The sequence below is a fragment of the Amblyomma americanum genome, chromosome 1 (assembly GCF_052857255.1).
Source record: "Amblyomma americanum isolate KBUSLIRL-KWMA chromosome 1, ASM5285725v1, whole genome shotgun sequence".
Lineage (NCBI taxonomy): Eukaryota > Metazoa > Arthropoda > Arachnida > Ixodida > Ixodidae > Amblyomma > Amblyomma americanum.
This window is the reverse complement of record NC_135497.1, coordinates 147,628,488-147,654,842: the sequence shown is the minus strand read 5'-3', so window position 1 is coordinate 147,654,842 and position 26,355 is coordinate 147,628,488. Positions and strand designations below refer to the sequence as shown.

Genomic DNA, 26,355 nt, shown 5'->3' with positions numbered 1-26,355 from the left:
TAATCGAACTAAACCAGCAACGGCAGGGGCAAAAAAGGTCACTGCAAGATTACAGCCCTAATTTGAGGCTCCATTAGAAGTTCGCAAAGCGCACACCAGCGAAGTATACGAGGCTGTCTGAAGAAACTAATGGCAGTCGCCGAAACTAAGTGACGGTAAGCAGAAGACACGGTTGGCATCTAATCAAATAGGAAGGAGTTGTTTCAATGTATAAACAGAAACAGAAGCCTTCTCCGGCCGCGTCCCGAGCACTCATTCACCGGGCGTTCCCATTGGCTCCTGACCACCTGGAACCTGAAGGTAGCTACTTACTCTCCTTCAAAGCTATCACATCCTATTTGAAGGATAGGCACCGCCTCTACCCGGCCCCTGCAAAGGGACTGGGGAAAGCAAACGAACGCGTTCTACTCCGATTATTCACGAACACAATGCTGTGCCCGGCAGTACTCAAACACTTCGATCCCGCGTTCACTGGCAGGTGCAAACACTGTGGGGAGGTGGCTGACACCCACCACATGGTTTGGGCTTGCCAGCGCAACTCAGCTCTCTCCCCCCACCCCAACCCTACCAGAGAGGAATGGGAGGCGGCCCTGCTTGGCTGTTCGGACCTTCAGTCCCAAAAGGCTTTGGTCACGAGGGCTAAGCTGGCGGCTTCGACCAATGGGGTGCCGGAATAAGGAGTCCACCCATTGCGGGGCTCTTTGAAGAGCATCACCTCTTTCATTAAATAAAGGCTTTTCACCATCACCACCACCGACCAAGTTCCTGAATCGAGCACTTAACAGCTGCAGAAGCGGCACACGCCTGTAAAACCGCCTGCACGTCAGTAGCGGCGCGGGAAAGCCAGTTTGCAGTGCGCGCGGAAAGACCAAATAACACAGCTGGCTCGCAGATTAGGATTTACTGAAACAAGCGGCTCGAGAGACCACTACTAGTTCTGCATGCATTTTCTCTTCGAGCAGAGCTGCCTCTGCCGTGGCTCCTTCACGGGCAGCATATGCGACTGACGGCGAGTAGCTGGGCGAACGTTCACTCCGGGAGCAGCAGACCAAGCGCGACCAAGGGCCGTCGCGTTGTGCAGCACCTTCAGAAACCCCCATTCCACCATTTACGATAAGGAAATATTCACGTGCGTTTCTTTTCGCAGCTCCGAAGAAAGCCCGCGAAATACAAAATAAACCACGTGACTAACGCACTTGCGTACCAAGATCGTGCTGCTCTCGAGCGTGGTTTGAGCGAACGAAATCACCCGCAGTCTTGACTCGACGGCCCCGCAGTAGCGGCAGGCCGGTATGTTGGCGACGGCAACTCGCACCGTCTTATGTGTCAGACGCAGACGAGAAACCACCACCAATATTTCGGCCTGCCGCTGCTGCGGGGCCGTCGAGTCACGACTGCAGGTGATTTCGTTCGCTCAAACCACGCTTGAGAGCAGCACGATCGTGGCCCGCAAGTGCGTTAGTCACGCAGTTTATTATGTATTTCGCGGGCTTTCTTCGGAGCTGGGAAAAACACTCTCCTGAGGGTTTCCTTATCCTAAATGATGGAATGGGGGTTTCTGAAGGTGCTCGACAACTCTTCAAATGCAATTTGCTGTCTAAAATCAATGTTTAATTTAAATAAACTTAATTAAATTATTATTTGCGAAACAAAAAATTGCGCAAGATGGCTGTCACAAATATGCAACTGGTTTCACTCGCCTGCCTGTAATGATTGATTTTTTAACCCTTGGATACAGTAAGCTGGGACACCTGGTATATGCAAAGAGAAATGCTATGACACCACCCCGAGTGCTGTACAGGCTCTTTCCTTAAAGGGAATCTGGAAGCGCGTGGCCGCCCCGCATCGAGTAACGGTGCGGACGAGAAGCAGCGAGAATTGGTGCCGCATTGCGCATGCGTGGAAAGAGCAGCCAGCCGTGCTTGTTTTTGCGCATGCGTCTTTGCAGCCGATTCTCCTCGGCTGTCAGCGGCAGCGCTTCGCGAGGCGCGGCGGCCACGCGCTCGCAGTTTCCTTCTAAGTGTGAAACAGCCTGTACATGGCTGAGACATTTCTACCTGCTTCTTTGCCTTAAGGACAACTTGGAAAAATAGTTCGAATGACTACTGTGAGAACAATTTTATTTAAAAACTTCAAAATCGCATATTTTTGTACCTTTTTCCGTGTTTTATACGCACACAAAAAATTCATAGACATGCGTAAAATATTTAACTTTTTTACAAACTCTTTTGTTAGACTTGGTTTTGCTACCGTTTGGAAACTTAAGATGGCGGCCACGGCACGTAAAAAATTGTTCGCCAAAAGCAAGCTCGGATAATGCTCGTCATAGTAATGCATTAGAACCGTGATTTTTTTTTTCTTAAGAAAATGGAAGATGGTCGAGCGCAAAAGCCTGGGGCAGTTGGCGTGAACTGACCCATTATGAAGTTGGGCTACCTGATTCATGACGCACACCATCAGCGCAAAAACTGGGCGTACGGAAGCGAGAAACGGGACGTCCCGCTTTTGCGCTCATGTTCTTAGGTCGCTGGTGCTAGAGCCGTAGCTTCGCAGCACCCTGACCTGCCTCAGCACACCCGGTCGAAGCTCACTCGCACGGTTACAGCACCCGTTCATAATATGGCTGTGACTGGCACGCTCTGGTTCAAGGCACGCTTAGCTGGTAAAACTGTCAAGTAGCGCGAAGGCGCGTGAACCAATCGATAATGGAGGCAATAGTAGTCGTCTAGACGTGCAACAGCAACTAATTGGTCAATCGATAAGCTTGGACACGAGATTCAGATGTTTAAGACAAGCCGGGCCTGCCAGTCGGCAACCAACGACTGGCAACCAAAGCTACCCCTGACTGGCACACAGGGACATTCCTCACGCCACCACGTCCTGCACACACATCTGAGCAGTGCCGACGGCAACAGCGCTCGCGAATTCCGCCTCTTGCAGAATCGGCAAAACAGCTCGCTCTCAAGGAGTCGCGAATAGCCAACAGAGCATTCCCTCGTCGCCGCCCCACGACTCAGAACCGGTGAGGCTTCGGCCATCCAAACAGCTCGGATAACGCAAAAGCTTGGAAATTGCGTTTGCCTTCGCATTGGCGTTACGACGTTCAGCGAAAAATTAGAACAAACGAAACGTAAGATGCAGCTCCGAGCCGGCTAAAAGGACCTCTACCATTGCCTACACTTATCGCGTTGTGCGCGGCAGCTTCAAACCACACAGGGAGCGAAGTAGTGACGACCACACACGTGCGTCCGCTTCAGTACTGGGACAGAACACGCAGGGCCGGCAACAGCGAAAGTCACGAGCACCTCGCTTCGAACCACGAAGCGGGAAGGCGAGCGAGAGCAGGCCCACTCAACGTAGAGGCGTGGCCGCCCTTCGCGAGCCTGCTAAGGAAGGGCGCCAGACGCGAAGAGCAAAGAGCGCACGGGTCGAAGAGCGAAGATTAATGTAGCCAATAGACTCATCCCTCGTCCCCCTCCGATTTGCCGAAACGAGCCGTTCGAATTCGATCGTCTCGAGAGAAAATCTTCCCCAGTCAAGCCACGCGCGAGAGCACGGCGTACGTGAGGGAAGAAACAGTAGCCACGGGTCTCTGCGACACGCTCCGAGATTTGCCCAGTCCAGCTGATACGTACAGCACGGGCGAAGGCGTCGGAAGGTGGCACGGGCATGCCTCGCAGGGAGGGGCAGCGACATCGGCAGTACTAAGCTGCAGAGCCGCCCCAGGGTGAAGTGCGTGGACCGTGAAACCTGCCGAAGAAGCACAAGCGTCGGGGGAAACGCAAGGGCCGTTTGAAGCCGCTCGATGGCCCGAGGCGCGTGACAGACGCGACTCCGCAGCTGCGCGTTCCTACGCGACGGAGCCCGACGACGCGCAATGTGCGCAGGCAGCAAAGCTCCCCCTCCTCCCCTTTTTTCCCCGCATCAGCGCTCGTCCTTCATAGCGGAGCACGTAATCGAATTCCATTGGGAGGCCGTGTCCGGAGCTTGGCCCCGATCGGTGTATTTGCCGCTCGAAGGCTGCGCCGAGAGGCGGACGGGGAGACACCAAAGGGAACCAGATTAGGCGAAACGACCCTCGCAGAGATGCCAGAACAACGCCAAGTAACGAATAGACGCGGAAAAGAGGCGATGCACAACTGGCACAGGGCAATCCGCGGCTCGTAAAAATCGAGGAAGGAACCGACCGCTCGCGCAGGCGGCGGCCAAGGATTGATGCAGTGGATCGGGAGACCGGCAAGCAGCCCGGAAAGGTCAAAAAGTAGCCGCAGGTAGAGCAGAAAACAAGAAAAGGCAGCGCCGGAAGAGATCCGTCCGCGGGGGCCCCCGAAGGACGCTCATCCATCAGGGGAAGGACGACGCTGCCTCCCGCGAGGACAGGCCAGGTCGGTCGGTCGCGCACGGACACGCGCGCTCCTGCTGCGCGGAAGCACGCAAAACCAACAGCCCGGGTAGGGGAGACGCAGCTCTCATCGGGAAGTTGTGAAACAGAGAGGAGAGGGAGGCAGGTGCCGCCAGGGTCGCGTCCATGCAACTTTCGCGAGATCACACGCAGAGGGAGTCACAGCGCCGCGGCGGTCATCAGTGCTGACGCGAGCTGCTAATGCGCCTCTACGGACGGCTTTCCCGGCGGCCAAAATCACTAAGGCGAACGAGGGTTAGGACAACATCGACAAAAAAAAAACCTCTTAACACCAGAAGCGGTTTTTTAAGGCCTCTGCAAAGGAAGGAAGCCTGCAAAAGCTGTCAAGACGGCGAACTCTGGGCATCTTTCGCTCCAAATACGAAAACGTACTCGAGTCGAACTGTACCTCCACCGAAAGGTTTCTGGGCTTTGGGAGTACACAACACCTTAGACGAGCTTACAGAGGCACACTTAACAATGCAGAGAGGCCGGCTTTCCCGCACAAAGCAGGAAGAACCATACTTGATCGTTTAGGACTAGGCATACAGTTGCACCCCAAGATACCAAAACACAGATACCTAAACGCATCGCTAGGTAATAAGAGTTAAACCACTAGCTAAGAATATGCATCCTGCTCACCACGAGGGGCGAAGAAGGGCTAGGGCAAAAGCTCTACACAACATATACAACCAAGATGAACATGCAGTATATGTAGATGCCGCAGAATATCCCTAGAAACAAGCATTCGCACTAACGGCGGTGGATACGCATGGTAACCTGAGTCCTCCGGCACTACCATAACGAAATCCTCGGAAACGGCAGAAGAGGCGGCAATCGCCTTGCTATCATTAACACAGAAGCTACTACCATACTCAGCGACTCTAAATTTGCCATACGCAATTATGCGAGGGGTAGAATTTCTCAGGCAGCAATGAGCGTATTGGGTCAAACCAAGACTTAGACAGAATTATTGAATTGATATGGGTCCCGGCTCACTCGGGGAACCCTGGTAACGAAGCGGCACCACATAACAGCTCGAGGATTCGTCAGCCGAGCAGGGACGCTGTCGTTGCTGAGAGTTTTCGAAGGACGGCCTATCGTCTTTGCACGATATTACTAATCATTTTAAACTTGAAAGGAGGATATTCCCTCCTCCAGACAAAGCCTTTAATAAGGAGCAGGAGACCACTTGGAGGCGACTCCAGACGCGATCCATCATGACGCCTTACCTGTTGTCAAAATTCTACCCCGGTGAATACGACCCTGCATGTACATTATGTGGTGATTTAGCCACTTATGATCACCTATTGTGGAATTGTAAAGAGGAGCCGCCCCCGAAATCTCTAATACAGGTTCCTACTCTCGAGCAGTGGGAGGCCGTGTTGGTCAGCTCAGACTTGGAGAGTTCAAATCCGGGTCATTGAATGGGCTACCCAGGTCGCTGTCAGCCGTGGACTGATAGCCACCTAGCACGGATCGTCTGCATTCTGCCTTTTCTGACGAATTAAATGTTTTCCAATCCATCCAATCGAGTCAGAATCAACCCGCTCGAATAAAGTGCCACTGCAAACAACGCACGAGAACGGCAAGGCGATCGCCGCACCCGGAAAAGCTGACTGGCCACGCTCGTGGCCGGCGCGAGACTGGCCGCCTTCGATACGATTCACAATGCGCATTTCCTGGACAGCGCTTTAGGCTGCCAGAAGCGCAGCCATATGCAAGAAGCACTTAATAGTGCGGATTAGTACGCTCTACCCCCCCCCCCCCCTCTCTCTCTACCGCCAAGAGCGAGCGGTGCGTCGGGTCTTGGGGGACCTTGCAAGTTCAAAGCTGCAATCTCCAGCTAAACGTGTGACGCTCCCAAACGCCGCGGCGCCGAGCGGGCTCGATTCTACGGAGTGCTCAGAAAGCGGCGAGAACGGCACTCGGTGGAGCCCAGACGCGAAACGAGGCTACGCGAGAAAAAACGGACCCGAGTCCGACACCCGCGTAGCAATCACGCTCGGCACAAACGCGAACCGAGCAACCGTCACGGCGCGGCAGTTGGAAGCGAGACGGGGCTGTAGGCGCGGACGTGAAATCCACACAGCACCGCCCACGGGGGGAGGGGGACACGCCCAGCAAGTGAGCGGCAAGCGAGCGCAGGTTGCGGTTTCCCACGCGCGGGCCGCGGCGACCACTCCACCGGCCGGCGCACGAACAAACCCACAGTGGCGAGCTTTTGATGGCCGCTTTTCCGGGGCCCAGGCTGGTGCTACAGTTACCCCTTTCTGGGAGCGCGTTTAAGAAGAAAAAAAAAACGACACCCGTCCTTTGTCCGTGACGCGTATGCGCTAGACGGGGGAAGAATCAGCAGCACGAAAAGGTAACGAAGGGCAAAAAAAAAAGAACGTCGCGTTATCTCCAAGTTACAAACACAAGACCGTCGAGGGGAGTGCAAAATGAAGAGAACGGTTTGCGACAATGGTCTGTTACCAAAGGTGGCTAAGCGTTCGTTTCGAGCTTATACGCGCTTAACGAAACCGAAAAGCGAACCAGCCTTGCCAGCTGTGAAAAACAGACCACGGACGGTCATTATTTGCAATACGCGTACACGCTGCCGCAGCTCGTTTCCAGCGACAACCCCGCGTGTTCACACTAGCCTGCTTGCTCGTGGGATGACGCCGTGAACACGGTTTAATTAATAATAATTGGTTTTTGGGAAAAAGGAAATGGCGCAGTATCTGTCTCATAACGTTGGACACCTGAACCGCGCCGTAAGGGAAGGGATAAGGAGGGAGTGAAAGAAGAAAGGAAGAATTAGGTGCCGTAGTGGAGGGCTCCGGAATAATTTCGACCACCTGGGGTTCTTTAACGTGCACTGACATCGCACAGCACACGGGCGCCTTAGCGTTTTTCCTCCATAAAAATGCAGCCGCCGCGGTCGGGTTCGAACCCGGGAACTCCTGATCAGTAGTCGAGCGCCACGGTTTAATTCCAAATGAGAGAACCGAGAAAGGGCAACAAACCGCCGCAGTGACTGACGTTAACCACGGACAGTGCATGGCGCGCACCCGCGAAGCTCCTCCTGGAAGGCGGCGAGCTTCACGACGCAAATTATAATGATGACGCTCCCACGCCTCTGCTCCGAGACAGCGCCAGGAGAGCCCGGGGGATTCGTCCCAGTCCAATTCCGGTCGCACCTCTTCCATTAGCCCGGCTCAGGAGGAAGGAAAAGAGCGCCCCCGTAGCGGGTCGAAGTGCGCATCGACCCGCCGAATCTCGTCATACGCGACGCACGGCTTCCAGCTAATCCGCCGCCGCGGGGAGCACCGAGTCGAAAACTTCGGCAAGAGCCAGGCGCAACCGGCAGGCCGATAAGCGGCACAGGATTGTTTATTTTACTGCCTAAACAGTGCTGTGCTGCGGTACCGAAGCTACCACCATCCAACCCATTCAGCGCAAATCGCAACCTTTGCACTGTTAAGGTGGATCACAACCTTTTCACTCCGGCAAGCAAAGGTTGTTGCGATCCTACTCTCATCCCGATTGCCTTGGCGCCCGAAGACACCAACTACCCACCTAACCGACGTCTGGGAAATAAAAGGAGACCGCTCCAAGGAAAAAAAAAAAAGAAACCCACTAATTCTCTGCACCTACAGAATGCGCAAAACAACCCTTCTCAGGCCAGGCCAGTCAACGAACATAGGGTGCCTTGATGTCCATCGAGGCACCCCGAGCAGCGCACGCCGCGACGCACAACGGCCGCGACCAGACCTTCCTGCAGCTGTGGCTTCGTCCGAACCACCCATGGCCCAGCTTCGAAAACCTCCGTGTTGCCGTCCCTCGAGGCGGATCCAAGGACCAGCATGTGTTCGCGACTGATTCAAGCCTAATCAGGACGCGAACTTTTTTTTATCCTCAATATGAGGCTTGAAAAACAAGCCATGTTGACCGCGACATGCGAATTACTCTCGCCTCGCTACGCAAAACAATGCAAAACATTCGTCGCCGGGCAGTTTGTGCAACATGGAGCCGGGAAGGGCGAGCACGCTGTGCGGACACGCTGCGCAAGAAGCTACGCGCCACTCGGTCGACGACGACCTCCCACTGCAAAAGCCAGTGGCATCGCAAACTGGCTCCCTTTAATCGTCCGGCCGGGTCGTGGGGCAGCAACACGAGGAAAAGTGGCGCCGCAATGAACGAGCATCGCAGACAGCCCAGCCCGGGCGACTTCGAGTGCCGCCGCGTCACAGCCAGCGCCCCACAATCGAGTCTGAGCACGGGTCGCCGCTCGGACTGGCTCCAGCCGAGCGTGGCCACCTCGGGTCCAAATCCGCGCCGGCTGTCAAAGCAAGCGCCGGCGGACGCCCATTTCTACGCTCACCAGGAGTGGGGGAGGGGCGCGCGCGTTCCCAGCCGCAGCAGTGCGCCCGCCAGGCGGCGAAACCATCGCACGACCCGCAACAAGGCACTCGCTCGAGGACACGCCTCGCGAACGGGGTGGCCTGGATGATGCGACGCTCCGAAACGGCCCGGCCGGGTCCAGCTGGTCTGCCGGGTTGGAAACGGCCGCAGAGCTCGTGTAAACTATAGCGCGAACGTTGGGGTCGCGCGTGTGGAGAGGAGCGCCGACCCGGTCTCCAACAGGTGGGCCGGTTCGTTCGCCCCTCACGGGCTTGTCGACGACGTCGAGCCGGAGCGTGTTCAACGGCAGGGGAGACTCGGCAACAGGCATGTTCGAATCGTAGCGCCTACGAGAGCACGGTGCCTCGGAGGTCGTCGAATCGGGACCAGCAAACGTGCCTGCGATTCGCCCATGCGCTGCGTCAAAGCCTCAGAACGAAGTGCTGGTCCCGGCAGAAAAAAAAAAAATACACCGAGGCTGCGAGCAGGTGAGCTCGAACAAAAACTACGGAGACGCCGTTCGCTCTCACCGCAAAATATTCCCCTGACCCACCTTCGCAAAGGACGAGCCTCATCTGCCCGGAAGCCTCCGAGATGGCTGTTGGCGTAAAATGTGACCGCAGCCTGGATGCGCGATTCGGGAAGCAAAGGGCGCCGCCGTCATCCCCTTCACGAGAGGCCCCCGAGAATTTTAATAAACGTCAGCGCGGTGCCCGAAGAAAAGCGCCGGGAAAAATGGGAGCGAGCACTGGTCGACATGGCTGCGCGGCCACTCCATCAGGGGCGGCCATTGTCTACGCCGTAACAACAACAAAAAAAACCTCCCGCGATTATACGCCTAGTGCAGCGGCCGAAAAACGAATAAAAGCCCCCCCCCCCCCCCCCCCCCCCCCCCCCCCACCAATTGCGAGGATGTGAGAAACAAAACTACAACGGCGGCCTGCTGGAGCCCGCGTAAGTGCGAGGCAAGGGGAAAACGAATGCGAGCCGAGCAGACTTAAAATTTTCCACCACGTGACTCCGGCTCGTTGCCAGAGGCTCTGCCAAAGGTGATCTGCCAAACACCGATTAGCCACGACGACGCGCACAGCACGAGACATGCGCTGCGAGCTGGACCAACGTAGAGTTACTGGAAAAGTACAGTCTTGGTCAAAAAACCTAAGGCCGCTGTGAACGGCCGGGGAGCGGCTGCGCCCTGGCGCTGCCACCCCCGGCGCGCACCGCCGCTCGCTCGCACCGAGGATAGAGGGCGAGGAGAGACGTCTCTCACTCTCAAGCCTCCTCCGATAACAGCGCTCGTGGAAAAACTAGCGGGGCGTTCGTTATGCCAGCTCGTCTTGCGGCCGCCGTGACAGGGCGCTTCGTGCGGCTAAATGTGGTGGCCTGGACGAGGTGCTTTCCGAGCAGCCGTGAAAGCTCATAAAACGGGATAAGGCATGAAATGGAAATTGTGGAGTGGGGCGGGAGGGAGGGATCAATTTTTGCTTTTTTATTTTTGTATTCTGCTCGTCTACTTTGATGCACTTTCTTGTGAAGAACATCACGAAAATTTTGCGGATGGCTGCATCAATAAGACATGGGCATGGGCAGCATGAGCACGTTATAATCTCGTGGCCGTGGTCTATTTCGCAAGATTCAAACGTCTCGTACGCGTGGTGTCCAATTGAAGCGGGATGAACTTACGCTGGCGTCATGTGTGCTTGAAAGTGAGCCCTAACGACAATGAGGCAGCATGCACAAAGACATGAAAAGAGGCCAAGCAGTGGGCACTTTCCAAATTGCCAAGGAATGCTCTAACTCAATCGGCTACTCAGGCCAGACAAGCGTCCTCTAGTTCCAAAAAGTTTTCATAACCTCAATGTGGGCTTATTTAAAGAACTTCAACGTCGAACACACACGTGCGGTCATTCCTTAGTTAGGTGCGGTCTACGTATTTGAAAAAATTCTGGCGGAAGTCACAGGCCCTTTCCTAAGACAGCCTTTGTAGTAGACATTACTGCTTCTCGCCCTTTTTTAAAAGAACAATGAGTGAATTGCCCATATATTACAATGCAACTTCGCACAGCTTTAGCGAGCACTCAGAGAAGTCAGGTTTATAGTTTATCTTTCATTTTCACCGCGCTGCGAAAACACATTCGAAATGCGTAACTAAAAGCATAATGCGAACGCTCTCCCCTCTGAATGTGTAAGATAAAATTGTAATAGAAAATTGCGATGATTAGGATAACTTTTGTACTGTCATGTGCTGGTAGCTTCGCCCAGGAAACCGAATTTAGTCGCACAAAGCGCCCTGTCACGACGGCCGCAAGACGAGCTGGCATAACGAACGCCGCACTAGTTTTTCGCGAGCGCTCTTATCAGAGGAGACTTGAGAGTGAGAGACATACTTCCCTCGCTCTATTTATCGTCGGCGCAAGCGAGCGGCGTGCTTCGCGGCATTTTATCTTGTCCAATGGCACATATTCACTGAAAATAATGTTTTCTTATCGATAACGTGCAATTTTATCACGATTGCTCGCTGATTGGTAGAAACGAAACCGCTTGTGATTCGTGGCAATGGCGCCACCCACCCACCGCATGGCAAGTATTTTGTTCGTAACTCAATGAGACAGACCCTGGTGCATCCGACGCATTACTATCAAGATGCGCAATTCAACGCGACAGTAATCTGCCCAGAAGAAAGCAAGTTCGGCAGCCAGAATCAGGCGGATTGAGCCTGCACTCGCTCTAACCACTGCACCAAGTCAGCCTCCTGCATGCAAGAGTTGCCTCACAATTTGTACGCTTGGGGGAGCAATACGGCAGACCTACGTGCTACTCTGAGCACTATACGGTAACTCGAGACCAAACACGCCACTTCCGGCAGTGCTCTTTCAACGAAGCACCAAGGTTTCGCTCGCCACTTTGGGAGGAATGCACTGCGCGCCCCAAAGCGAGAGCAACGCCAAGAGGGGCCGCCGCACGGTAGTGGCGCGCCGATCGCACGGCGGCGGCAGGGGACAAAATATCGGCGGCGAGATTAGGGAGCCGGGCTGTAAGGGAGACACGCGCAATTGGGAGAGATGTGCGAGCGACCGATATTGGCCAAGGGAGCAACGGAAAGTGCTCGGGCGCAAACCGGCAACGGACAACTCTGGCGCGGCCGAGTGGGCGACGCGGCTCAAGGGGATTACGCGGCGCGGGGGGGATTCGGAGGAAGCCGTTGACGACGCGTGTTCCCGGCCGAGAGAGGGAGCGAGCGTCCCCTCTCGAATCATCGACGAGAGATCATTAAACGTGCCGGCTGAATTCGAGCTAGCGACGCAATTAGACTAACTCGAAGCATCCGACTGGAGCCGTCGGGGACACCTGGAGACTCGTTCCTTCCCGAAGAAAAAGCCAGGAGAGCAATGTAGACAAAGCCAGGGCGCGCGAGGGGCGACTGCGGCACGGGAGACAAAACGGGGCGAGAAAGGCAAGAGGACAGAGAGCGCTCCCCCCCATTTGCGCTCCTTTGCCGGGGCCAAACAAAACGGCGCCCCGGGAAAGAAAACCCGATCGCGAGCGCGTCACCAAGCCAACGCGAGCGCTCCGAGAAGCCCCGAGCCAACGGCCACAATTTCCTGCGCAGTCGATGTGCGCCGGCGGCGCGCCCTTCCTTCGGAAATGCAGAGCGAGCGAAATGAAGAAAAAAAAAAACTCGACACACAAAGGCGGCATCTTGTACTCCGCCGCGGCTTTGCTCCTCATTACGAAGTTCTCCCGAACCCGACCGCAGCTGCGCGGCTCCCCCGGCAATGGAAAAGCCACGGAGTCGAGTGGCCGCTTCTCGAATACACACATGTGCGGGGCCGGGTGGAGGAAGGCCACATTCATCATCCGCCACTCCCATTGTGCGGCGACCGATGCGCTTCGTTAGGCGCGCTGGAGGTCAGCCAGTAACGACGCGTGAAAACGAGCCGCGCACACACGCGGCACCGCAGCGCCGACCGAAATTGCAGAGAGCCTCAACGGCACATCCGTCAATGGTCGCCGCCGGACGATAAACCGATTACGCACTCACGGCGTCATCTTACACGACTGAAAATTTAATACTGCGGCTTCCTTCGGCTCCCGCTAGCCCGCAGTTTCCGCGCCTGGTTTGCCCAGACGGAAACGGTCGCGAGGGGCCTACCGCGTTGCTGCACTGATTTGCCACGCGACGCGACCGGCAGCAGCCAAAACAAAGCCACAAAACGAAGGGCCGCAATTAAGGTTTCGCGGAAACCATCAAGGGCCCCGAGCGGGTATCAGGCGATGAGCGCCAGAGACAAGGATAATTACCGTACCTCACATTGCAAGTACGGCAGTGCGATATCGAAGAAACTCTATCATTTTAACTTGGCACTGAAAATGCGTACAAAGCGATCTTGCGGTGAAACCCGTCATTACCGCTGTATTCCACCACGTGACCACTAATCGGTAAAATGTCGCCCATTTTTTTTAAATGCTTTTCTTTTTTCAGGAGTGCTCGTAGCATTTTTTTTTCGTTTACACTCGCTCCAGTGCGCCCTTCGACGAACGCAACGCTCCTGTCGCTTCATCGACCACGTGATTTACCTTCTGTCACAAGATAGCGCCACTATGTTTTGCATTTCTTGGATGGAGCGGCGACCAACGTCCACTGAAACTTTAGTCAACGAGGAGTACATCACTGTGCTGTAACAGCTTTGGGTGTGGAAGCTGAAATGGACACTGCTCTATACTAAAAGTGTCTAAATACTCTCTGGTGGGAGAAAATTATATTAGTTTTTGGTACGGCTAATTACAGACGTGATATCGCCATCGCGCTCGCTGATCCTGGTTTCCAGCATCGGGATACATCAAAATGGGTGCATGTACTGACCGAAAAATTCTCGGTAAAAAATCTTCTGCAGCGTTTCCCAAGATAACCATTGCAAAATCCAGCACCTTCCACAGCAAGCTTTCCGTTGTGCCGAAAAAAAATCGGGTGCCTAAAATTCAGTACTCTCTCCATTTAATGTGACACGTGGAGCGTACTGCATGTGGCTCAAACTCTGTCCGCGCGCGGGTGTCGCAACGTAAAAAATTTGCTCAACGCGGGGCGCCACCTGCCCACCTTCCGAAGAGTGCCCACAGGCGAGTAGGAAGTACGAGACATGCGCAGCCAAGGTACCAAGCTTCCGTAGGAGCGTGGATCAAGTCGCGCCGCTTGAAGGATGTTAAAGCATCTGACTGAAATGGAATGAAACTCTTGGGATCCAAGTCGCCCACACGAAGGGGAATGGACAAGATTGAGAGGTTCCAAGCAAGCTCCTAACACTGTGCCATCTTAACACGGAAGGCTCAATTATTACATCCTACACGCAACGTCTGCGACAAAAAGCTGCCATCTCCAGAGCAGCCCAACGCTGCTAAGCAACAAAGTGGAGCGGCGCTTTTTTTTCCCCATTAAAGAGTTGACGCACAATCCAGAGAGCGATGCACGTAACTATACTCTGCTTCATACCATCAGGTACAACGCTATGAAAGATACGGAAATAGCCCACATGAAAAATAAAGGGAGGCACGTTACTCCACACTTGTTTTCTGGCCAAGTGGTTTCAAGCACAAGAAAGGGACAGCATGACGGCAGCAAAAAGAGTGCATTTATTCTAGCTCATGACAAATATGTCATGTAAAATGCCTGCATGCAAAGCATTTATTGTTCCCCACTCACCACAAGGAACACACTACTTTTTGATCACAGATGTAGGCAGTGCAAACAAAAGCACTAGCCTTGACAGCGATGCACCTGATGGATGAAATGGAGTATAGGGACAATAACCACTTCTCCCAGAGACTCAACCAATCTCTGGGCCAGATGAGCGAAATTCAGCGCCCACACCACAACGCACCTGGTGGGCATAAGGGACAACAAGACCGTTCAAAGAAATAGCCGCTGGTGGTAACCTGACCAGTGAGCACACCGTGGCAATTAAGCGGCACAAGGTGCGTTGCAAGAAAAAGATTATAAGCATTCACAAGGTGGGCGAGACCATGCAAGTCGTGAAATTCCTACTGTATAGAAGGCGCTGCTCTACAGGAACGTGGAAAAGAGCGGGACACGTGGTCGTGGTCTATTTCATACACCTTTACGGTCACAATAAAAGCTGAGGCAATCAGTTGTGCACAGTACGAACAATTGTCACTTGCTCTGCAATATACCTAATCACCGTGCCACACGGAGAAATGTAATGCCACTGAGTGCTTACTGCCTCAAGTTTTAATGCCATTCGCGCAGTGCGACACACTCAAAACAGCATCAGCCTTACTGACACTTGCGACCTACAAATAGTTTCAGTCACAGACAACAGAGCCGCAAATTAGGCCCACGGGAATAAAAATACAGGTGGACTCTGATTAATGTATCACTCCGCCGATGGCAGAGCGGCAAGCCGCCACGGGACTGGCTGAAAGGAACTCCACATGTTGGTTGACTCTTCCTGCCTTCAGTGTTGAGATAAAAAAAAAAGGCTGGAGCCGGAACGTTTAATCCGATTTAAATTAGGGAAATCGGCCGCACAAGACACTAATTCAAAGTTTCTAATAATCCTCGGAACATGTCGAGTTCCCGCAGTAAAAATACGAGTTCAGATTCCTCTTCAGTGCACCTTGAACCATTGTGCCAGGAGAGGTAAGAGGATTCCAAGCAATCTATGAATATAATAGAGAATAACCAATTCCACATATATGGGCATTAACCCATTAAAGCTATCGCGTCATACTTTTCAGGCGGAGCTTAGGTGTTCCCTCCAGTTTTTTTGTTGCACAATGCCTCCTACCACATACACTCGACTAATACCCCTGCCACACTCGCAAATTTAATGTCATTCCAATTGAATGTCATTCGATGCATCAAATGTCATTCGGTCTCTTTCTGTCCTACACAGTAAAAAATAATGTCATTCGAAAATGATGGCAGTGACGATCAGTGAAAAGAATATAGTACAATTCAAACGCATCAACACGCATAAAAGTTGTTTGAAATTGTTGTGTAGTGTTTTAAAACCAGGTGACGACATTTCTGCGCAATATTTTAAGCTAAACATATATTCCCAGACATTCTGCACCACTTCAGCCATCAAAAGTCAAGCCAAGTACAAAGTCAACCACAAATCTGATACTATATGTAAACGAACAAAATGGCTGACACAGCGGCGCGCAGAGCGTGGAAGTGACTTCCGAAAGGTCAAGTGCTCAATTACATCTCGAAGTACTTCGCAGCTAAATGAACATGGAACTCCAACCAGCAAGAAACACGCAACCCAAAATGATCGCCGGTCGTGGGGAAGGCCCTGCTTCACACACGGCCGCTGCCGTTGGCTGCTGCTGGGACCGAGAGTAACAGCTATCCACGACAGCTTCAAGTGTGAAGAGGTTCGCACCAAAATTAACATTTTTTAGCATAACTAAATAAATAATATTTCTAACTTTGACAGTACGCACACTTTTTTTTTTCGCTTCCGTTGTTTCTGCTTCGGTTGTTTCTGAGTACACATTCGGTTCGACATCGCATGCGAATAAGTTCCCCGAACTCATTCGATGGCAAATGTCATTCGAACCTGATGACATTAAATTTGCTAGTGTGGCAGGAGTATAAGGCCACTCATGAATGAGTTGCTCCCCCATAAGCAGAGTATGTGGGAAAAAAAATACACAAACAGGAACTGCTTTTCACATGTGTACATATTGTTGCATGGCCTGGTCTCTGGAGACAACAGCTGCCTGTGGCTAATCATCGTGATCAGGCTAATCATCATAATAATTATCATCTTCCAATATACTCTACTGTACAGCTGTGTGCAATTTAGCTTTTTAAATGCCGCACTATGAAGCAAATGTTTAAAAGACAAAAATTCCTTTCGACAATTCACCCATGCCTTCTTAAAAAGCCATGAAAAAAAAATTGTAGCCACATTTACAATTGCCAAGCGTGCTTTTTATCATGTTCAACTTTTGGAACATTGGTGTTTTCCATATACAAAACGCGAATGTCATATGAAGCAGCTTTTGCGATCCGGGATTCTAAAATGCCGACATAATCAGAGACTCTAAAATGGGAATACTGCCCTGGTTTGAACTTTGCTACTGCCAAATACCAATGTTCAAAAAAGGAACATTTGCACAAAACTCACTGCCAGTTAAAGACACACAACACAGGCTTCAGTTCTTTATTTTTATTTCATGAAAGTACCAACTGTCTGCCATTACCTTAGTACTGTTTCTTTTTTTTTATGGGGATTTAACATCCCAAAGCAAATCAGACTATGAAGGATGCTGCAGTGAAGGGCTCCAGACATTTCCACCACCTGGGGTTCTTTAATGTGCACTGACATCGCACAGTACACGGGCCTCTAGAATATCACCTCCTTCGAAATTCGACCGCCGTGGCCGGAATCGAACCCACGCCTTTTGGGTCAGCAGCTGAGCACCATAACCACTGAGCCACCGCGGTGGCTCTGGTGCTGTTTTGTTCATTTCAACGCTTTTTTTTCCTGTGAAAGGGCTTCTCAAACACCCGGCAGTGACAAGACCCAAAATAGGTCCATTTACAAGTAAAAATTCAAAGTCTTTAAATAAGTCGATAATAAATACTGCAGTTGCTGTTTTCCACAATCATCATACGAGAAAACAAACATATTAAAAAATGGGTGTATTATGAAGGGAAACAAAAATAGAGTTCGTATGTCCCAATATCGGAACATTGGCAGGTAAAAGGTTAAACAGAATTCAAACGCCTGTACTCCAAGTGGATGGCACCACTCGACCCTAAAGTGACGCCAGCAGTAAGAAGAAAACTTTCCAGCATCTGCTCATGGATTTTGACATCATGGCGGTCGGTGTGCTCGAACATCGTTATTAAAAGTTTTAAAGTTGCAGTAATTTGGAATGCAACGCATGTAACCAAAACTAACTTCATTCACAAGGGTGATGAGGAACTAGGTCCGAGCAGATGCACAACAGCACTAGCAATGAACGTTAAAGGTACCGTATTTACTCGAATGTAACGCGAGTTTTTTTACCGAAAGTAGAAAGGAAATGTCACCCCCCGCGTTAAAATCAAATACTAGGTTTAAAAATGCTATGAAGAGCACCAAACACACACTATTAAAATCATTTCATGTGTCAAACGTGTGCGTTGATCATACTGGTCATTCGAAATCACGCACTCCAACTCGCTGGTCAACCAGTATGCGAACCACAGGTCACAACTACTAGGACAAAGCGGCAACCTAATCGCAAACTCAAAAAAAAAAAATTTGACGCCAGTGAGAACAAGCCAACAAGAGTCGACGCCAGCTAGAGTCACTGGTGCGATGAGAGAGCGCCACCTCTTGATAAATGCTCGCAACCTGTAGCGAGGTTGTGTGGCCTCCGTGACCGCAAAATGAAACAGCCATCTCGGAGGCACCGAGCGCTCGCAATCGCCGCCAAGACGACAGCAAAGGAGCGAGCGATCCCACCGCCATCTGTCGGTTAATCCTTGCAACTGATGTAAAAACGTGGCCACGTGACTAACAGGCAGCAGGGCATGGAGCAACGCGCTTTGTTCGCTCTTTCTCGTGTTTGGTGCCAGTGCGTGTAGTTGTGAGTTCCGTGCTTAGAGTCTTAGGCCTATCCCCATCAAACGGTCGAGTTGTCTTCAAGCGGAATGGCGTGCTCACGCGCTCAGTATACAGCTGGCTTCAAGTGCAACGCTATTCTGCTTACTGAGAAAGTGGGAAATTCAGCGGCTGCAAGATGTCTGGACGTCAACGAATCGACGATCAGGGGGTAGAGGAAACATCGCGAGGAATTGTTTAACTGCAACAGCCTGCGAAAAGACTTTCGGGGGCCCAAGAAAGGCCGTTTCCCGGATTCGGAGCATCGCCTTGCAGAGTTCATTAGCGAGCAACATTCCCGACTACTTGGAGTAAGCATTGAAATGCTTCAGTGCAAAGCACAGGAGCTTGCGTGGGACACGGGTTAGACCCAAAACCAGTTTAAGGCATCACGAGGCTGGGTGCAGAAGTTTATGCGAAGGGCCGGGTTCTCCCTTCGATGCACGACTTCTATTTGCCAGAAGCTGCCCGGGGACTTCTAATCAAAGCTTCGAGAGTTCCAGCGCTACGTCATCGATCTTCGTCGCTCTACCAACATGCCACTTGGACATATCAGCAATGCCGACCAGACCCCCGTGTATCTGGACATGCCTATGTCCAGAACAGTGCACAAGTCTGGTGAGCATGAAGTTCGCCTTGGAAGCACAGGCAACGAAAAAAATCGGATTACTGTTATGCTGGCATGTTTAGCTGACGGCCGCAAGCTCCCACCATTCACCATTTTTCGCCGGAAGACGATCCAGAAGGAAACTTTCCCGAAAGACGTTACCATGTGCTGTCACGAAAAAGATTGGATGGACTCGAATCTTGTCATAGATTGGATTCAAAGCGTGTGGGACCGAAGGCCAGGTGCATTGCTGCATCCGGAAGCAATATTGATTCTGGACTCTTTCCGAGGTCACCTGACACCTAGCGTCAAACAAAAGCTACAGCGTGACCTAACACATCACGTTGTTATACCGGGTGGCATAACCTCCATTCTCCAGCCTCTGGACGTTTGCATGAACAAGCCCTTCAAGGATCGCTTGCGACAATTATACTGGGAGTGGATTGAAAGCGGATCAACAACAACACCTGCAGGTAGGCTGAAATGCCCAAGCGCGTCTACCGTTGCCCACTGGGTTTCAGCAGCCTGGTATGGGCTGCTCATGATTTGGGCTACTGCGCATTTAAAGGGACTATGCAATAAATTAATTGAGATTACGTAAAGCAGACGAGAGATAGGCATTCGATCACTCGTCACCCCAGTGCAAGAATTTTTGAGCTAGCATCAACAACAGCGAAGATATAGACGATTAAATATTACGCTCCTCCTCTCCCCCCTCAACTCTGACACGAGGAGCACCAGACAAAAATAAAAAAAACAGGTCTGGGACTGGGCCCCGCCCATGAATACGTCATCCGCTGACGTTTATTTTGCAACTTCCGGTTGTCGCTCCTAGCCCCCCCCCCCCCCCCCCCCCCCCCCAGCAGCAGCGTCGGCGGCGTAGCGGCATCTCTCCGGTCTCTTCGCCTTCCTGGATTGTGGCGCGCGTCGGGTTTCTTTGCTTGTCATCTGTGGTATTTAGCAGTAATAAACCCGGACCTCGAGGTGCGACTGCTCGCTTTTATGGCTGCGATGGGCATCTAGCCCTCTGCGTGCGCACGAAGAGCCGTGCGAGTGGCTCCGGAACTCCCGACAGAAGGAGGCGGCAGAGGAAGATTGAAACCATATGCGCGAAGGCAATGCCCTGGCTCGCGCTTGCCCGAGAAGGTCGCGCGGCGGCACGAGCAGACGATTTTCATGGCTACCGGAAGTGTGTCTGTGACGTCGTGGCTGCCGTGGCTCCAGCAAATGAGAGCGTGTGGTGGCCTGGCGACGTCATTGGTAGTGTGACGTCTTTCTTCCACGATTTTAGTTCCAAAATCGGTCACTACGAGCCCACCAATCGGCCCGCGAATTTTAAAAAACACGGTTTTTAAAAGTTCATAATAAATTGCCGGCTCAGTTCTGAAGTCTCATACTTGGTGTGAATGCTTCTTAGCATCATTTCCAAGCATTGAAAACATTTACAAGTGACTTTTTACTCGTTGCATAGTCCCTTTAAGAAATGCTCAATTTCAAATGCTCTAGACGGAAGCGAGGACGACCTGCTGTGGGAGGCAGCTAGTGACAGAGAAGAGTCAAGCTGTGATGGTGACATAGACGGCGACAACTGCCACGAGGATGAGGGTGTATAGGAATGCCTGTTTGGCTTGTATTTAAAAAAAGTTGTCTTTGACCCTCAGAACTGTGCGATGTCGGTTCCTCGCGTCACATTCGGGTTCTTTCGGTTTTCTGTCGCACACCCAAAAAGTCGACCCCCCCGTTACAATCGTGGTCGCGTGACATTCGTGTAAATACGGTTTCTGCAACTAGGTGCCAGATTTAGCATCAGACTATGTGGTACAATAAAGTTTCCATGAATTACCGCATATACTTGTGTAAGGGCCCCATTCTCTGTGGTTTCGAAGGGGTGCAGCGCTTACACGGGACGGGTATTTTTCCGCAAAGTTTTTCAGACTACAAAGGCCCGATTATGCGTCCCTTTTATGCTGAGACACACAGTTTTATGACGAATTAGTGCAGTCCCGGCAAATCCTTCAAATACATAATTCATTAAAAGTATGCATGATAGGACGTGTGCCCGATGACTGGCACGAATTAACTGCAAAAAGCAAAACATCAGTTTACTGGCAAACACCACGTGATTCTGAGTTAACATCAGGATCCTCCGAAGGTCTGGCGCTCAAATGATCAACAGTTCAGAGTGGCGCGCCACGCAAGCGACCCACGTCCGTCAGCGTGAAGTGGTGTTCGTCCGGCCTGCTTATCCACGCGCACTTCACTGTCGAAGGCCTTCCGGAAATGCAAAGCACATGGGCGTAAACGATCACGATCACCCGCCGCGGTGGCTCAGTGGTTAGGGCGCTCGGCTACTGATCCAGAATTCCCGGGTTCGAACGCGATTGCGGCGGCTGCGTTTCGATGGAGGCAAAACGCTAAGGCGCTCGTGTGCTGTGCGATGTCAGTGCATGTTACAGATCCCAGATGGTCTAAATTATTCCAAAGCACTCCACTATGGCACCTCTTTCTTCCTTTCTTCTTTCACTCCCTCCTTTATCCCTTCCCTTATGGCAGGATAAGTGCTCGAATTCTTTTCTCTTATCTTTCATGCAACTATAACAACTAATTGGAAGGGCATGGGGATCACCAACATGCACCAACGTCGCACAGCACACAAGTATTTTTCCAAATCACCACCACCAAAATACAACCCCCATGACCAGTACTCAATTAAGAAACTTTGGGTTCAGCAGCCAAACACCACAGCTACTGAGCCACCACAGCAAGTAATTGCTTGGAAAGACCTATCATTGCTCTTTAGTTATGGGAGCTAAAAGCCACACTGCACATGACAGCTAACAGCTTTGGTGTGCTTTTGGTGTGTACCATGATGCACAAAATTACTACTCCTCAGAAGCATGTGTGTTCAACCACGCCTGTTTATTAGCAAAAACAAATCCTGTTTGGGTCTGACCCTTCAGTAATGCAAGCTCTGTTCTTTCAAACCTGAAATATGAGGCACTTGAGAGATGTAGAACTGCCTCGAAGAGATAAAGCAATGTCACAGTCTCTGCACTATTTTCACATACTGTCTATAGTGCTGGCGCTCTGCTGCAGTGGAAGGTAATCCAGCGCTTACCTACAAGTACACTGGAAAACATGCCAAGGACCCGGCAGGCACATACCTGAGTTGGGCCGGTTGTCTGTCATGTGGGGCCGTGCCGATGGAGCACCATCCTCTGCCCGAACCAGGATTGCGTAGGCCATCTTCTCTTCTCTGTCAAACTCAACCTTGGTGTAGATGTCTCCAGTCTCACGATCAATGGAGAAGTACTTGTCACCATGGTCTCGAGATTCTATGGCATAATAAACCTGAAACAAAACAAAGTCCCGCATTCACCCTTAGTTGCAGTATTAGTTCACCAGCACAACTGTCATCAAATGCTTTGCAAGAGCCGTGACCAAGTGCTTGCATTGACAAGAACTTCCTGGCCTTACTCTAGAAGATAGAATGGGCAACAACAGACTAATAGGTATACAGTCGATACTAGATACACAGTAAAATCTCGTTAAGTTTTGTTTCGTTTTAAGAGTAGCAAAGTCAAATCCACGACTCCGCACCCATTGAACATAATGCATTTTATCCACATAAAAAGCACAAGCTTATTGCACACACAATGACTAACCATACTGTTTCCATGTTTCGTCATTGAATCACTCCCAAGATCCACATAATGAACCCCAACAGTTGTGTTTATGGTAAAAATGCCAAGCAGATCGCCTTCAGTCCATGGACGTCACAATGAGCCAAACAATTATTCACAAACACAGGACAATAATGTTCTGTGCTGTGAATTTTCTGATGAGCTTGCAGAGCCAGTCCATGAATATTTCCCAATGCAAACAAGACTTCTTAGAAATGTAACTGACAGGGAGTGTCTTCATGCCTGAATATCACACGGGCCTTAGCCCTGTACGAGCCGCACCCTGTTTACCTCATGGAAAAAACGTTTTTAAAAAATCCATGTAAGGGCCACACCCAAACTTTCCATGACTCACAGGGGGATAGCCTTCAAAAGGCGCCCGCACAGGAGCTTCCAGGTGCCACCCACATATGGCACCCAAGGCCACGGGTCATCATCGTTGTCAATGTTTTCCTCCACAAGGTCCCGCTATCCATATATGCTTCAGTATCACCAGCTCCTGCTTTTTGTGGCTGTCAAAGGCACGGAAATTGTGCAAGCGTGGCAGTGTGCTGTAGTTATGGCTTTTATGTGCTGTCGCAGAGCGTTGCAATTTTAGCCCGATGGGCAAGCACTTATTATAATAGCTACATGGCTGTGAATTTGCTCTCAAATGCGGCAAGCGTGCAGCGGGCAAGAAATTCGATGTGGACGAGAACGAGAAGTGCGTACCACGAGAAGTACCATCGCGTAGTGTGAGAAGTACCATCACACAGTGTCTAAATACTCAAATGATTCAAGCATGCCACACAACATGAAAGCACAGCTGGAGTTCACACCTTGTTATTCGGGTAAGTGCCGTCTTTGTCAACAGCCTGGACCTGAGTCACTTTGGTGCCTGGTGGTAAACCTTCCAGGACTGTTTCTTGCTCCCGCTCTATGAAAAGAGGGATCTCATCATTGACGTCCTCAAGGACTATGTAGACAGTTGCCTCTGATGCCAACTGCTGGATGCCGTTGTTCTGGTATAGGGAAAAAAAAAGAAGCATCATCATGAGTACTGAGTACGGACATCTGTTCGTAACTACACAACTCCGAACAAAACCATCAAAATGGAAGTGCTGACAAGACAAAACAAAAGGCATAAAGTAATGCAGCCAGACTGACAACCAACACAAATCCTGGAAAAATGCGTGTACAGATCCACACCTCACAAAACTGCATACAAAGCTGCATCAGATGTTATGAGCTGAAACAAAATAAATGCAAACACAGATTTCAATTTGTACGAAGAACATGCTCATTTCATCGTGCCTGAGTGGGAGCAGTGAGCTCCCACTCGGGCACGGTGGGAGCTCACTGCAACTCCATGGGCTGTGAGACGTCATGTGCAATGTGCTGAACTAAACAACAGGAGCCCAGATCAAACCCTGCACACCTGTGACAAGATTTTTGTGTTTGTGTTGGGTTTTATGGCACATAGGCAACCCAGGCCATCATGCGCCAAGCTCAAGGTACAGGAAAGCTTATTTGCAGAATTTTGTAGAAATGTGAAAAATCATCGGTGGTGTAGAGGGTTTAAAGCATTATTTCGTACTACCTGGTGATTACACCAGACTGTGACAAGATGATAATGATATCTTATGATGGAAGGGTATCTGCCGCCAAAGAGTGCCATGGCACAAGGTTTTTCTTTTTACTCAAGGTGGGGTCAAAGATCCATTTCCCAAGCATTTCACCCTAAATAAGCAGAGCACCAGACCAGCGGAAAGCTTGTACTCATTGTACCACTGGTGGGTACCCGGCGGCACTGGGGAACGAACCCCGCACCTCCCGCATGCAAGGCGGGTGCTCAGACCACTAGGCCACTGCTGCAGTACAGACAACAGTTGAGTTTCCAGGATGATGTAGATAAACGAACACCTGTTGTGGCCAGGTCACAAATGGAAAAGAGTGATTTAATTAGCCGAATCGAAGTTCTTGTTGAGCGAGAATGATGGGATTTCATGGTATATGTTGCCCAAACAATTTATATGGACTTCAATATCAACTTCCTCTGTTAAACTATGGAGGCAGGAACGTAATGGAATGGGGACGATTCTCCGCTCATGGAGTTTGTCTCAGACTGAATTCAAGGTACCATGAGCGAAGAAGTTGATCACGGCATTTTTGAAACAGTTGTGTTTCTATAGGGAAGCAAGAATCTGGGATTGAGATATAGTTTTTAACAAACCTGCGACCCGGAGCACTCTTCTACAGTTGTGAAAAATTGGATGAAGAAAAGGACAGCGGACCTTTTGGAGTGGCCAAGGCGCTAGTGAGATTATTTCAAATGGATACATTTGGGTAAGCATCGTGCATCAACCCAGGAACAAAAAAGGAGCAGAATGTCGATAAGCTGCTTCAAAAGTGTACAAACGTGGACTAGATGTTCACCGACAACTTCCTGAACACCATGCTTTGATGATTAAGCACTGATTGCTGGAAATGGCTTGCATGTGAAGTAAAGAGTAATCTACTTATAGGATACCAGATATAACAATATATCAGTAATAACAATCAAATTCTTTAGAATTATCAACTCTCCCATTTCCCCTATGTTAAAAAAAAAAGTATTAACGGTACAGTTGTCGGCGCAATGACGGATACGACGACAGCACTCTGGCTGCCCGGACGGTGTTTACCACCAAATCCAAAAGTTTGATAAAAATGCAGTAGACGACCGAAAATTCGGGTGCCCGATTTTTCGGACATGCTTGATCATTCAGACTTTTTCGTGGCACCACGACATGGCCCATAGAGCCAATGTATAAGAGTGCCTGAAATTTCGGACGCATCGCAACTGAGAGCTTTATTTTTCGGACCTCGTTCGCACTCGCCACCACTATCCAAGCCGCCATATACCGTATTTACTCGGGTAATGAACCCTCTTTTTTTTCCAGGAAAGCAGACATCAGTTTGGGGGAGGCTTCATTACCAGGGAAAAAAAAGTTTCCAAAAGATTTTTTGGAAGGGGTCGAGATTTCATATATCTTCCTAGGTCCCTCTAGTCATCAACAAACGCACGCGGTCAGACGCGTTTGTGCTGCTAGTGTTTAGCATCGTTCACATTGACGCGATGGGGCAGTTTTGTGCTAGCCGGCGGCGCTGGTTAATAGCGGCGAGATAACGCGAACCTGCTGAACACCGGCCCTGAAGGTCAGGCGCGCGTTTTTTCTACTGCCAGGTTAACAACAGGACAGTGACGAGTGTCTAATGGGAATGTTTAAGCTTCAGCTTTGAGTGCACAACGTCTGGGCGCTCTGCCAAGTTCGCCGAGCACGCCGCCCCCGCCCCCTTCTCCTCCCACCCCTCCGCAGCAGCTCTCCTCAAAATATATATAAAAAAAAAAACAAATGATGTTATCGGCAGCGGGCAGCAGCTTGGGCTGCCAAGGTCCGCGCTGCGCAGCGCGCGCTCGACCCCCCCCCCCCCCCTACCTCGCTTCCTCCACCCCTCTGGCTGGAGCTCTCCTCAAAAGATAAACAAGTGGTGATGATGGCGGCAGGCAGCACCTTGGCGCGCTGCCAAGGTCTGAAAACCGAGGAACTCACTAGGCTGGAAAATAAAAAAAAGTAAATTCTGGCCAACATGTGAGGGGTGGGGGGGAAGGTTCATTATGGGAGTGGGTTC

The 26,355-nt window shown here is 51.0% G+C and overlaps 1 protein-coding gene across 4 annotated transcripts in view; it reads right to left on the bottom strand.

Moving 5' to 3' along the window:
• CadN (neural cadherin) overlaps window positions 1-26,355 on the bottom strand; it is a 269,492-nt gene that overhangs the window by 179,576 nt on the left and 63,561 nt on the right. For all 4 annotated transcript variants that reach the window (XM_077647253.1, XM_077647251.1, XM_077647254.1 and 1 more), the window contains exons 14-15: window positions 23,523-23,705; window positions 22,186-22,372 (exon numbers count right to left, since the gene is read on the bottom strand). In XM_077647253.1, the coding sequence (XP_077503379.1) occupies window positions 22,186-22,372; window positions 23,523-23,705 (370 nt within the window). The remainder of the gene's footprint in view (window positions 1-22,185; window positions 22,373-23,522; window positions 23,706-26,355) is intronic.